General features: G+C 42.2%; 1 protein-coding gene across 1 annotated transcript in view; it reads right to left on the reverse strand.

Moving 5' to 3' along the window:
• Window positions 1–403: 403 nt before the first annotated feature.
• Window positions 404–14,712, reverse strand: part of LOC128870201 (uncharacterized) — a 39,862-nt gene continuing 25,553 nt past the window's right edge. The window contains exon 4 of the mRNA XM_054112796.1: window positions 404–1,824. Coding sequence (XP_053968771.1) covers window positions 404–1,824 — 1,421 coding nt within the window. The remainder of the gene's footprint in view (window positions 1,825–14,712) is intronic.

Genomic DNA, 14,712 nt, shown 5'->3' on the forward strand with positions numbered 1-14,712 from the left:
TATATATACAGCGTAAATAAGTAGTAAAAGAATTTAATTGGTAAAGTATATTAAATTATACAATAGATATATAAATTGAAGAAGGAAATTATTATCCATACAGTATTTAGCATATATAGTTCCATATGACGCTTACTTCATTGCAATTTAGTTTAATAACTACATATAAAAAAAAGTAAAAAAAGAAATAGCTCATTGAAGAAAATAAAATAAAAATGAATTAAAAATCTTTATTTTTTGATATAGTTTGTTTATTGCTGTCTGGGAACTTCTGTCGATAGTCACTTACAACTTGGAGCACGTACTGCATTTGTTACTTTAAGTTTATTAACCACTTTTAAAGCTTGGACGAAATTTTCATGTTTGTGCCACCGGGCAGGATCTGTGCATAGGAATTCGTCATTTATGTTAAATCTTGCATAGAATCGTTTTGTTTTGTTGGAGACAAATTGTTAAGTCCTTGGTTTAATAATTCAGGAACTTGGCTTGTTTCCACGGTTATCCTTTTAATACTTTTTTCACATTCAGCATCAGTTTCACGATTCAACGCCTTTACCATTTTAATTTTTGATTCTGCCGTCACATTTGGGTCAAAGAAGGCCGAATACCACAAATTATTTTTGATTTTTTGTAAAGCTACACGAGAGATGTCTTCGTCAACTGTCCGGTATTTATAAATTTTCGAAAGAACACTGAAATCCAAAAATGGTGCTTTGGCTGCAGAAGGTGCACAAAACCACGCTTCGATATATATACTGATAAGGAAAATGCAAATATCACAAATTGCATTTTCCTCACGCGGTGATAATTTGAATTCATCGCGAAACATGAATATCTTAAAGCAATAAATAGCCTTAGCCATCCACCTTGCATGATGGATAGCACCTGGAGCACGGAAGGATATTCCACGAGATGGTATTTCGCCAAGAAAAATAGCAGCCAATTGTAAAAATTCTCGATAATCCTCTCTCGGTTGTTGTTCTTGCAATGTGCTTCGTATAAAATCAAGAACTCGCGAAACATCGACCGGATCCAAATGTTTTCTGATCTTCTTATTCACGATTCCGGTTTTAAAATTATTTACATTTATTTTAGGCCAAGCAGCTTGGAACCTTCTTAAGATTGGTACGGTTGGGCCGGTAGTTTTACCCATCTTCTCCTCGAAAACGGCTTTTAAAATGATTTCGTATATGTGATGGCGGCAAGGCAAATATAGGAGATCTTTTTCTAGAAAGCTTTCAATCAAAACACACGCACCATTAAAAGCGCCCCTATTTGAGGCAGTAGTGTCAAAAACCAATGCTTTTACGTAGTCCTGAAGGCCCCAATCCGCAAGAGTTTCGCAAACAGCTGCTGCCTGTTCTTTTCCACTCCCTGATTGCAATGCAGGTACACCAAGAAGTTGATCAGCACCGCAATTTGAAAGAATAACAGGAAGTCGGTCTACTGTCTCTTTACCTGTTAGTGATGGCAGTAATTTACTATCCCAATGTATCGTAGCGGCAGGCAATTCCTTATCCTTAAAGATATTTTTGATTTCGGTAGCTTTCTTTTCGCGGAGTTTCGCACGAGAATTGTTAATAGACCACCTGTTGATTGCAAAAGTCTCCACATCTTGACCAAGGGCTTCAAGTGTAGCTATAAGAATATGAACTGCATTCCTGTCACTGATCTTGCACTTATCCAAAGCAGCAGCCAACTTAGGAGTTATTATTATTTGTCGTCCTCTTTTTTGTTTTGCTGGTACAGACAAATGTTTTGAGCATTGCGGAATTTCCTCTGAAGCACGCGCTTCTAAATCTTCTCCGCTGCTTGAAGATTGAGCTAGAAATAGTATTAACAATATACGTACGATTTAGTTCGATATACATAAATATTCATGCTAGAGAAGATGAAGATAAATACTTACTCAATTGAAGAACTTCATTATTGCTTCGTTCTTTTCTCTTCTCCTCTCGTAACTTTCGCTCAGAAACTCGAGTCTCTTTCGCACTTAGCTGGTAATCAATTCCATGCATAAACCCCGGGCGTCCTTTCATCCGCTGATTGTTTAAGAACTGCTTATCTTCTTCAATGGATATGATATTCAATGCATTGGCGTGTGCAATATCGAAGAGATCCTCGAGTTTTTCAACGAAATCTTTTCTTTTTTCTTATGATCCATTGACGCTTTGCAGCATGCTTTTGAAGTTGCCGCCACTGCTGATAGAGACCTTTTAACTTTGGTATACAATTCTTTAGTTCTTGCGTCGGAATTCGGGCTTTCTCCCAATATATCATCACTTCCCGCACAGCTAGTGAAGCACTGCCTCGTATTGTTAACTTACACACCCGTAAATTGAAAAAAAAAACTTGTAACGTTTGTTTTACAGATGGAAGTTTGTTTCCAAAAATTTTATTTGAATAATACCCGAGCAAATAAACTTTTTCGCGTAATAGAGGTCGCGACATTGTACTACCGAATCTCTTCACTTCAAATGTTGTACGCAACTAATGATTTTTTTAAAAAACTTTAATACAAAACTTTTTATAAGGTTATATTACCTTTATATATCCGGAAAAAGGAGACGCACGTATAAATGCTACGGTTGATTTATTTCAACTAACTATACATATGAAAACTAAGAATTTCGGTTGAACAAAATTTACATGGCTTGCTATGATTCTTACAATCATGGGTTGCTATGATTCTTACAATCATGGAATGCTATGATTTCTACAATCATGGGTTGCTATGATTCCTACACTTTTTTAGCCATACAAATTTGAATTACCGTTGTTATTTCAGAAACGAAATTCCCGCCTACTTTATTTGATACTAGTACTAGTTTTTGATATTGATATTATCCAAGACACGATGTGTACGTTAGTCAAAACGCGAACCCAATTTTTTATCTGTTTGAAGAAATCTATTTTCAATTCGAATTTCAAAATGTGATCAGTTGATAAGTTATCTCACATATTTTAACTTCCGTTTTGTTTTTGTAATTCAGAAATTGAAGAAAAATGGAAAATTTTTGACTGAGTTGTCAAAAAGCAAGGGTTTTTAAGCGTAATAATTTGAATTATCATTGTAATGTGATAAACTAAGTGCTCGGCTACTTTACTTACTCCTAGTACTTATACTACGAATTTTCGGGTTTTTTGAAACTTTGAAGGCCCGGGGGCACACTTTCCACTTACCAGATTTACTTCAAACTTTTTTTCCACCATTTTTATATATAAATGAACCAATCTGGGGGGTAGCACCAATGAAAAAATAATCTTGGAAAATAACTGCCACCCTAATGCACACTACCCGCTCCTCGCCGCCATGTTTGAATAGCTCAGCCGGCAGTCCGTTGTTGTTGTTGTTGTTGTAGCAGTATCTTCGCCCTGTCAGTGTAGTGTAATTACCGGTCGTCTTCGTCTAGGTCATCTAACGGTAGGCCCAGGAAACTGGCTGTTTCGAAAGGTTGGGTCCAGAGGGAGAGAGGTGTTAGATGAGTGGGTTTGATGGGGTATGTGAAAAGGTGGTTAGTGTCCTGCGGGGTGCCTTCACATGCTGGACATATGTTTAGTATGTCGGGGTCGATTCTGGATAGGTAGGAGTTTAACCTGCTACAGTATCCAGAACGTAATTGTGGCAAGGTTACGCGGGACTCTCGGGGAAGCTGGAGCTCTTCGTCTGCAATAGGTGGTGGTTGGACTCCGATAACGGCATTCGGGGGTCGGGAACTTAAGAAGGTGGTAAGGGTCTCCCGATGAATGTCGTTAATGGCCTGTCTGTACACTGTCTGATCCTGGAGTGGTCTAACTGTTTTGTCTTGGATCTCGTCCACGTAGTTGAGGAAGTGTCTCCTGATGTGCCTGGGAGGTGGCTCAGGCTCGAGCAGGTGTCTGCATGGGTGGGGCCTACGGTGACATCCTAGCAGTAACTGCTTGCCGAGCATTTTGTTGTGCTCCTTAACAGGGAGCATGTGAGCCTCGTCATGCAAGTGTTGAATTGGGGACATCAGGAGACATCCTGTCGCGGTCCTAATGGCAGTATTCTGGCAGGTCTGGAGCTTCGTCCACTGCGTATCACTGGTTCCAGGCGACCAGACAGGCGCGGCATAGTTGAGAATCGGTCGGCCTATTGCTTTGAGAGTCGATAGCAACATTTCTTTGTCTTTACCCCAAGTGCTGCCGGCTAGCGACTTGAGGACCTTGTTGCGATTCTGTACTCTCGTTGCAATAGCGGTTGTGTGCGCTGAGAAGGAGAGCAAGCTGTCGAAGGTGACTCCCAAAATTCTGGGGTTATTAACCGTCGGTATTGGGGTATCATCGACGTGCACCTGAAGTTGCAGCTTGACCTCCTTTGTCCAGGTGATAAAAAGGGTCGCCGTGGATTTAGTGGGAGAAAGTTTTAAGTTTCTCGCAGTGAAGAAGCGAGAAAGCCGTGCGAGGTAGTCGTTTACTTTGGAGCATAGGCCATCAATGTCATTGCCCGACGCAATTATCGTGCAGTCGACGGCGTATGAGACCAGTGAGACTCCCTCTGGCGGCTGGGGGAGTTTCGAAATATAGAAATTAAAAAGCAAGGGTGAAAGGACACCACCCTGCGGTTCTCCCTTCTTTAATTTTCTCTGTTCTGAGGTTTGGTCTCGAAATATCACCAACGAGTGACGATCACTCAGGTAGTTCGCGGTCCACCTCTTCAGCCCTGGCGGGAGTGTCGACTGTAAAATGTCATCTAGTAGCGTGGCGTGGTTGACTGTATCGAAAGCCTTTTGTAGGTCCAACGCTACTAGGACAGTCCTCTCGCAGGGGCGGTTTTGGTTTAGTCCGCGGTTTACCTGTGTGTTTATGATGGTGAGTGCCGTGGTGGTGCTGTGCACGGAAACCATGCTGGTGTGGGGCTGGAGGCAGGTGTTCTGTGAGGAGTGGGAGTAGGAGGGCTTCAAGCGTCTTCACTACTGGGGAAAGGAGAGTTATCGGACGATAAGACTTCCCTTGGTTGGCGGGTTTCCCAGGCTTCAATAGTGGGACCACTCTCTCTAATTTCCACTTATCAGGAATGATGAGAGTGGCCATGGACAGGTTGAAGGCCTAAGTGAGGTATTCTACTCCCAATGGACCCAGCTTTTTCAACATCATGTTTAGTTCGTCGTGGCCAATGGCTTTTGATGGTTTCATATGTTTGAAGGCCCCCTGAACCTCGTCGCTGGTGAAAGTAAGCTTTGCACTGTTGTATGGCAGTTTGTGCAACCGTCTGGTGGCACAACGTGTGGATCTGTCGACCGGAGGATGCAGTATAAATTGCCGGCTAAAATAGCTCTCGCATTTCTTCGGGTCCGACGAAGTACGACCGTTGAATGTGATATCCACCTTGTCGTTGTGCTTCGTCGGGTTCGACAGGAACCTTACGGTGGACAGAGCTTGCTCACACCAGAGGGGAAGTTACAGGACTTCAGATGCTCTACCCATTTGGTCCGCTTATGTTGGGTGACCAGTTGCCGGATCTCCGAATTGAGATTCTTTATTCGAGGATCCCCGGGATCGGCCTGGCAAATTGGGACGTAATTCCCGGATCCGCCCAGCGGGTATGAAGTGAGCCACGCCGGCTGTGATCGCCTTGCGGAATGCGCGTTCGCCTGCGCGCAAATCGGTGGGAGTGGGTAGGGCTGCGAAGATGTCCTTAGTAAATTCCGCGAATCTGGTCCAATCAGCTTTGTTAAAGTTGATGTATGATCGGTGATCCGCGGAAACAAAGTCGGCAGGTCTCTCGATCGAGATGATAATGGGCAAGTGGTCTGATGCAAGCGATAGTATAGGTCGCCAGGTTATACTATTTATCAGACCAGCGCTAGCAATTGTTATGTCAGGCGAGCTGCTGGAATTGCCCACTACCCTAGTGGGGGCGTCGTCGTTTACAGTGCTGAACGTCGAATCGTCTATCTGCTCTGCCAATAGCTGTCCCCTACGATCATTTGGCAGGCTTGAATGCCAAAGATCGTGATGCGCGTTGAAGTCACCTACTACCAATCGGTTTTCTCCCCTGATGAGCGCACCAATATCAGGGAGATATCCTGCCGGGCAGCAGGTGTCAGGGGGTATGTAAATATTATATATTTCGAGGTCGGCATCGCCTGTCCGGACAGCTATACCTTGACGTTCTAAGGTGCTGTCCCTGCGGTCGATGCCTTCATCGATAAGACGATACTGCACTGAATGGTGTACTATGAACGCTAGGCCACCACCGTTGTCTCGCTCGCGGTCCTTACGGTGCACATTGTAGCCTTCCCTGGTAATCAGGGGGGAGCTAGCGTGCAGTTTTGTCTCCTGGACCGCAGCTATCTTGATTCCGAACCGACTCATGAAGTCGACTATCTCGTCAATCTTGCTCGTGAGTCCGTTGCAGTTTAGTTTCAAAAGCTTGAAGCTTCGCGGGAGTGTCGTCGTAATTCGGGGGGTGAGGGATGCGTGATGTTGCCTGCGTTGGTCCTGCTGTGCGTTCCGCAAAATGGGTAGTGACCTGATGTTGACTGATGGCCGCGCCACTGGGGGCGGTTGCGGGTGCAGAGCTCTGCAGCAGGGGGCAACGTAGTCGTGTGTCCACTCACGGGTGGTGTGCAGGCCGGAGCACCTCCGAAAATGGCACCAGCCACTGCAGGAATTGCATTGGACAGTTGACAAGTTCCGAGGAACTACGGTCTGACACACGGAGCAGGCTCCTTACCGTTGAGTGTAGCCGTAGAGGCGGGTGCCGCCTGTGAGCGGGAGCAACACGTGGCCACATACCTTGTGGACCACTCCCTGTGTGACTAAAGGCCTGAGCAGGTCTTAAGATGGCACCACCCGTTGCACTGGCTACACCTAACCGAGGTGGAGTTCGGGTGGAGCCGTTTGTGGCAAATGCAGCAGTAGAATACTTCTGGTCTGGGGTTGGGCTCGACGCCAGCCCGGAAGAGAAGTATTTGGAGCAAACTAGCTGCAATGAGTTGCTCCTGTGACGAAAGATTGGGGGTAAAATACGGTACACTAGACAGGGCTAGTATACTGGGGCGTCAGCTCTTAGTCGGGAAAACCCCGAGTCATTCCGGTAACGTAGAACCGGCTGTCATGGGAATGGCAGTCCGTCGACTCTCGCGGCTTGGTTGTTCTTTAGCTACTTTATCGCTATTCTCACCTCGTCATGGTCGGGTAGCAGAACGATAGTTCCGTCGTCAACGATTGGGTTATCGGGATCTTCACACTCTCTGTGACATGCTTAGCAAGTTCGAGAATCACCGTCATCAGATCACCGTCTCTGTTCTTACAGGAAAGCACCGCGGTCTTAGAACCTTCTGTAAGTTGCTGAATTTCCTGGTAGAATTTTTAGGCTTTGTTGCTACTGCCCAGCATCTAAAGCTCCTTCCACTCACGTATTTCGGCCTCATGTTTGTTCTTTCTGATAATACGTCTCTCTTCCTTTCTCAGCTCTCGGTAGCGATCCTACATGGCTCGCGTTGACCCCGATCGCAGCGTGGCTCTATAGGCAGCTTCCTTTCTTTCTGCGGGAGCATTACATTCCTCCTCGTACCAATTGTTTTTCGAGTTTTTTTGTTTCACAGAGGCGGGTGCGTAGTTTGGCTGCATCGAGGTAATGATCCGAGTAGACGTTGGGTCCTCGGATCGTACTTACAACTAAAACACTAGAAGCGTGTCTACCATCTATCACAACATCACCGATTTGGTTTCGCGTTTTTCAATCAGGAGACAGCCAGGTAGCTTGGTGTACCTTCTTATGCTGGAATCTGGTGCTGCAAACTATGATGTTTCGAGCACCCATCGAGTTCATCAACTTCTGTCTATAACCGGATGGTTCGTTGTGCAGCCTGAATTTTCCGACTGTGGGACCAAAAATTCCTCCTTACCCACATTGGCGTGGAAGGCGCCAAACACGATTTTTACGAGGTGGGTCCCAAACTCAGCGCACAACCAGCTATTCTGAGCTGCTTCACCTTCTCACGCTGGCTCGCTCTCGAACGGGCTAGTAAGGCTAATCCTGGAAGCTTTAACCATGTGTAGAAGAATCGTCCTGGCCACCCCCAAGCGAAATGCGATCAGTAGCTTTCTCCACGTGCGTGGAGCCATCCTCAGATGACTATGAACCTGAGAAATTAAGTCCTCAATCAGGTATAGAGTTAACTGAAATAATTCTTGAACACCGCTGCAGCCTAATGGAAAGAATTGTCCAAATCCCGGAGCAAACGTCGATCCACTCTTTGAAGATTTACTACCTCCTCTCTACACGATAAGTCGTAAACCAAATTCTCAACGGATATATTCGCGTTTTTTAATAAGTTTTTATTAATGAAATTATAAAATTTTAATTGAAACTAATAATTCTAGTTTTCTCGTTTAATTAAACAAAAAAGAAATTGTTGTAGTTTAGTTGGCGATAATCGACATATAACCAAACTGCTGATTTGGTCCTATCGATTTTCGTTATGAAGTGGGTTATGTTCTTCGGTAGCCATCGTTAAAAATGTGATTAAAAAGGATAACAATGCGAATATGGTTAAAAGGTGTTGGTAAATCGTACTATAGGGCTTGAATCATCACGCCAGTGAACGTACCACTCGTCAATGGAAAGTGCACATTTCGTGTTATGGCATATAAGAACGAGTGAGGAAAGTACTCGTGTGATCGAGCCGTCATTCGAACACAGACAGCCGCTCGTAAACGATCGGATTTAACCAAAGATAAAAGTAAATTTTAAAAATATATAATTAAATATGGTTGATGTAACAAATTTATTATAAGACGAACCGAGTATATGGTCAACAACCCTAGCTTGGAAATAAATATATTGCCGAATACCGCGCAAGGTAGAGGTACATTCGACAACAAACTTTGTGAGGAGCTAGCAGCAAAACTGAATGCTATTTGGTCCCCAATTACAGATGCCATGATGTGGCGGAAGATGTGGATATAATATAAATAATATAAAATATTTTCACAAGTTGTTGTTATTCTTGGTTTTCATAAGTTTTTGCTGATCAGAAGTAGCAGACGAAAAACAGGGTTTGCTTCAACAAGGCATCGAAACAGCGGACGCATCCAAACCGATGGAAGACCCTTTAGCGAAAAAGCATTTACTGCCAGGCGAAAGATGATTATCGAGGCAGTTCGACTTGAGCATTGCGTAGAGGGAATTGAAAATATACCAGCATTTGGAAGTTCCTCAACCTCCATCTGTCAGAGCGCCTTACGAGGCCATCGACGTTAGCATAGACTCCTGTTGCCTCCACAATTCTACGAGGCAGAGCACCAAGGGAAAAGTTGGAATAATGAGAAGCTATCGTTGCTCCAACAAAATTTTAAATCCATGTCTGAAGTCCAAAGGAGTTTCGATTCAAAATTGGATAGACTGCTGCTAGTGCAAGAGAGATTGCTGGCAGTAAAAGAAAAGCATCACATTTAACAGGCAACGCGCAAAATTGATTTTGAAATAAAAATACTGCAATTAGAAGCCCTACGCGACAACTTAGGGAAACGAAAACCTGCAATTTTGAATTATTTTTCACTTAAATAATATTTTAAAAACTACTTAAAAGATTACTCATACTATATATTTTCAATTTCGAGAAAAATTCATTAAGGAATATCTTAGTTGGTCTCTTATTGTTTGACCAATTGCAGTGTAATGATTTGCAAGTGGTTTTTTTTTTGTAGACTAGCAAGTACTGCACTTAGACAACATTAAGTCCATTGTACTGCACTCGGGTCCCTTTTTAATTTTCTTTAAATCCACCCGATCTCCGAAGAAATCTGAGTAGATCTTGTGGTGCCAAGGAGCCAAGGTGGTCGCTTCAATGTGGTCGAGTGAAGGACGGGCAGATGCACAGAAAGTGGTCCGCCGTCTCATCCTCCTCTCCACATGTTGGGCAGAGTGCACTGTCCGAGATGCCTACCTTTTCCACGTGCTTCGCCCACAGAAAGTGGCCCGGCATCAGTCCAACCAGCTGCCTACACTCCCTTCTTCTTAATGACAGGAGGATCTACGACAGTCGTTCGGGCATAGGTAACATCAGTTTTGTCCATCTACAGCCAATCTCAGTTTGCCAGGCTCGCTTGTAGGTTAAAGTTACTCGTTTGCTAACCACGGCTTTGATGGTTAATAGGCTCCGGGCCAAAGAAGTTGACCTCAGAGCCCATCCTAGCTAAAGAGTTAGAGATCTCGTTTCCTACTGCCTCTTGTAGTTTTTCTGAACATTATGGTATCGTTCCCAGTCCTCAGCACTATTAGTCTTAAGGAACGGGACTCCGTTCAAGGAGAGGTCGAATTGGACAGACTGGCTCAAAACTTTCAGTTAAGACAGTGATGAGTTTCTCAACAGTCGCCTGAATGTCAAGGTCCTGCAATGCCCCCCTAAACTTCTGTCAGTCTGTTTTTCTGGGGTTTCTAGGGGGCAATGGTATTTGTGCCTCCTCGCCACACTGTAACTCAGTACACCTGTGGTCTGAGCACGAATCTTGGCAAAAGGACTCTCTAGCTCTTGATAGACAACCCAAGTTTTGATTTTGATAGGGTGAGATCAATCACCTCCTGCCTTCTAGCAGTTACAACGTGGGCTGTGTGCCCTTGTTGTGCATGTTAGGCAAGAGGAAGCGATAATCTCTAACAGCCGAGAGCCCCGTCCATTGCATTTGCTGCTGCCGCAGATTGTATGCTGGGCTTCAGCATCGCAACATAGAACATGGCCCAGGTTGCGCCGCTCACAGAACTTTACGAGACTGGTGGCTTTCCCAGGTGGTGGCGCTTCCAGAGCATCGTAAGGAAAATAACCATCCGCGTTTACCCCTATAACCCACCTCAGCGGCTACCAGGTATTTTCAGAATTTCTCAAGAGCCGTCATATTGAGATGGGATGATATTATAAGACCGGTGCTAGATCTACTCAAATTTCTGTCGTATAATAACGTGGCCCCTTCAAACGCGCCAAAGCCACAGAGGCGGCCCTTAAAGACCCAGTGCTCTTGCACTGTTGTTATATGGGGTAATGTGTGCAGGGACGGTAGCTACAGGAACCAACCGAACTGTGTTGAAATCGTTGGAACATCATTTAAAGAAGTTTTACAATTATCACTGAGAACTTGCTGGAAAGCACTATTGCCGAATAAGTGATTATAATAAGTGATCCCGAGGAGGAAGATTTGTAGAAGGTTGTGATTTGAATTTCGGTTTAATTCATTGTTAAGTAGATTTGAAATTCCGTTTTTATTTTTTTTTAGAGCTTATGTTATTTTTTTTCTGTTGTTTAAATAAATGAGTACGTATTAATTTATGTTGTTATATGAATTGAATAAATCACTACATATTATAAAACAAAGTCGCTTTTTCTGTCCCTATGTCCCCTTGAATGCTTAAATCTTTAAAACTACGCAACGGATTTTGATGCGGTTTTTTTTTAAAGATAGATTGATTGAAGAGGAAGGTTTATATCAATATAATGTGAAGAAATATATAAAGGGGGCGTGGCAATCGGTCAAAATGTGGCAAAAAAACATAATTTTTTTTTTCACGGCCATAAATCATAAACGAATCAACCAATTAAAATGAAACTTTCTTAAAGTTTAACTTTGATATATTTACTTTCGTTCTGCATCAAAAAAAATAATTGATTTATTTGTTATTTAACTAAAATTGTTTAAACAAAAGCAGCTCTTTTTCCAAAAAAAGCTGTTTGTTTGTTTGTACATACAATTTTACAGCGAAATAAACCGCTATTTTCACGTTCTATATTAGTAAATCGCACATAATTCAATAAAATACAGTTTTTGAATAGTTTTTATTGATTCGGAGCGCGTTAAGTTTGCTATCGACTCCATACAATAACATTTTTTGTCATTTACATTTTACGACAACTAATAGCCTATTTTCGAAGCGATTTCAACAAATAGGTACAGCATTAATCCTTATCCAATTAAATACCTTAAATACATTGTTGTTTTAATATAGATCTATGTATATGGCTCTTTACAGCATATAATTAAAAATAATATTTTTCAAGATATAATATTACATCAGTAATTAGTAATTGAGGTTTACCGGAAAAATTGCGTTAGCTGTTCCGTCATCCGGCATTGCCGCTACTCTTTTGAAAGGAGGGCGAACCGCACACTCTACAATCAAGCTCCCGCTGAAAATCGCCACCGATGATGATAACAGCGTCTGTAGTGTTTCTAAACAGAGCAATACAGGAAAATTGATACGTGACTGCTCATTAATAGCCTGGGACGAAGCTACAATGTCAAACAAGACGTCTGTGGAAGCACTGGATAGGACAATGCGCGATTTGCGCAACAAAAATTCACCTATGGGTGGATGTACAATTCTGTTCTCAGGAGATTTCCGTCAAATCCTACCAGTTGTGACTCGAGAAACACGTGCTGACGTAATAAATGCTTCGCTAAAAAGATCACACCTTTGGTCGCATGTCAATAAATTAGAGCTTAAAACTAATATGAGGGTTTCGTCATCTTCAGCTAAAAGTTGGCAATGGAGAATTAACACAAAGTGAGGGACGGATTAACCTAGAAAACCTTTGTGTTGTGATAGACAACATCCAAGAGTTAGTCAACAATGTCTATCCTGACATTGATAACATAAGTTATAAGACAATATCTTGGTTTAAAGAAAGATCTATTCTGTCACCAACTAACGAACAAGTAGATAAAGTAAATAACTTGATTATTTCAAAGATTGATGCGCCGACGAAAATATACTACTCGGTCGATACTGTTCTCGATTTGGAAGAAGCTGTTCAATTTCCTACAGAATTTCTAAATTCTTTGAACCCGTCTGGACTCCCTCCTCACAAAATGGAGCTGAAAATAGGTTGTCCTGTTATTTTATTAAGAAACCTAAATCCACCTAAACTTTGCAATGACACGCGTTTGCTGGTAAAATCCCTGAAAACTTTCATAATAGAGTGCATACCATCGGATCTACCATTCCAATTTAAACGCTTACAATTTCCGGTAAAGACATTTTTGCAATGACCATTAATAAATCTCAGGGTCAAACCTTGAACGTTGCAGGCTTAGATTTGAGCGTTGACTGTTTTTCACATGGCCAACTGTATGTCGCTCTTTCAAGAGTAACCTCTAGAGAAAGCATGTTTGTATTGTCTAATGACAAGAAAGCTATGAACGTTGTATATAAAGATATTCTGTAATATATTAATTGTTGTAAAAATAAAATAAATACATATGTAAAAATGCAAAAAGTAAATATGTAAAAGTGTAGGGTATGAATTTAGATATTCCAAAGATAGCAGGAAATCTTCATGCTATAAAGAAAGGGGAACTGTTTTACTCCAAATTTAACGCGTGCGGGCCACGGGCAGTAATGAAGAAGCCAAAACTCCTGGATCGATTTTAATATATTAATTTTTTCAGGAAGTGACATAGGGTATATATTTTTAAACCGTGCGAAGCCGGGCGGGTTGCTAGTATCTTAAATAAAACATGGAAACTATTTTGTTTTTTTCAAATAGGAACCTCACCCTGATTTTTGTATGGAGAAAAAGTCTCCTACAACGCGGATTTTTTCAGGAACCTATTGACCGCGTTGTAGGAGGGTTATACGTTTTAGGCAGAGCCAATATGCTTCTCAACATCTCGCAGATGTATATTAATAATTACAAGGGAGAGAGTTGCATGGGCAATCAAATCTTTTTCACCTTTTAAATCTCCGAGCCTTGATGGGATTATTCCAAAGATGTTACAGGGGACCCTGGACTGTATACAGACTGTATGCGTGTTATGTGTGTTTAAAAGAAGTTGTTAAGACTCATCTGTCGTAGCTGACCAAGTGCCATCTGGGTAGTGAAAATTTTCAAAGCGTGTTTAAATTTAGGCCATATTCCAGATAGTTGGAGGCTAGTTAAGGTCGCCTTCATACCAAAAGTAGGTAGGGGACGTGAATCAGCTAAAGGATTTTGGACGAATCAGTCGTTGTCCTTCTTTTTAAAAACTTTGAAATGGTTTTGGATATACTCTGGGCAAATTTACAAAGACTGCGCCTCACGAGGTAATTCGAACAATAGCGGCGGCATTCTTGGATATAGATAGAAGGCGCCTTTAACAACGGTACCGATGCCACCCAACGGCCGTTTATAGACTGGCAACTGCATTAGTTTTTGGGTCATCTCTATTCTCGAAACCAATATCATCAAAGCTAATATGGGAAATACCAACATAAACAAGAAGGCGAATAGGGAACTCCACAGCGACTACATTGCCTTAACTTATTTGTGTGTTAAGCAAAGTTCTTATGTGTGATAAGCAAAGTCTTGATTAAACTCAATAGAGACGGGGTAAAGTGGTGACGTATGCTGAAAATGTGGCGGTAATGCCATCTGGATTGCGTCCTAACACGATCACTGGGATCATTCAAAGGCGCTAGCTCTTGGGCTACAGGCAGTGGCTTAAGCTTATACTGAACTCATGCTTTTTACCATTAGATATAAGGTACCCTATTTTACCCTTCCACTAATTAATGGACAAACTCTTCCAATTTCCCCCAGCACAGTGTAGTTGGGGGTAATTTTGGACTCCTAATATAGGATACAGAATAGAAAGGGTGCTTTTCAAAGCGTATGTATACAATGTAAAAGTATCGCATCAAGACTGTTTAAATATCGTATGCATACATTGTATCAGTAAAATATTATACTATGTAAAGTTATGCCTTGCAAC

This window comes from Anastrepha ludens, chromosome X (genome assembly GCF_028408465.1).
Source record: "Anastrepha ludens isolate Willacy chromosome X, idAnaLude1.1, whole genome shotgun sequence".
NCBI lineage: Eukaryota > Metazoa > Arthropoda > Insecta > Diptera > Tephritidae > Anastrepha > Anastrepha ludens.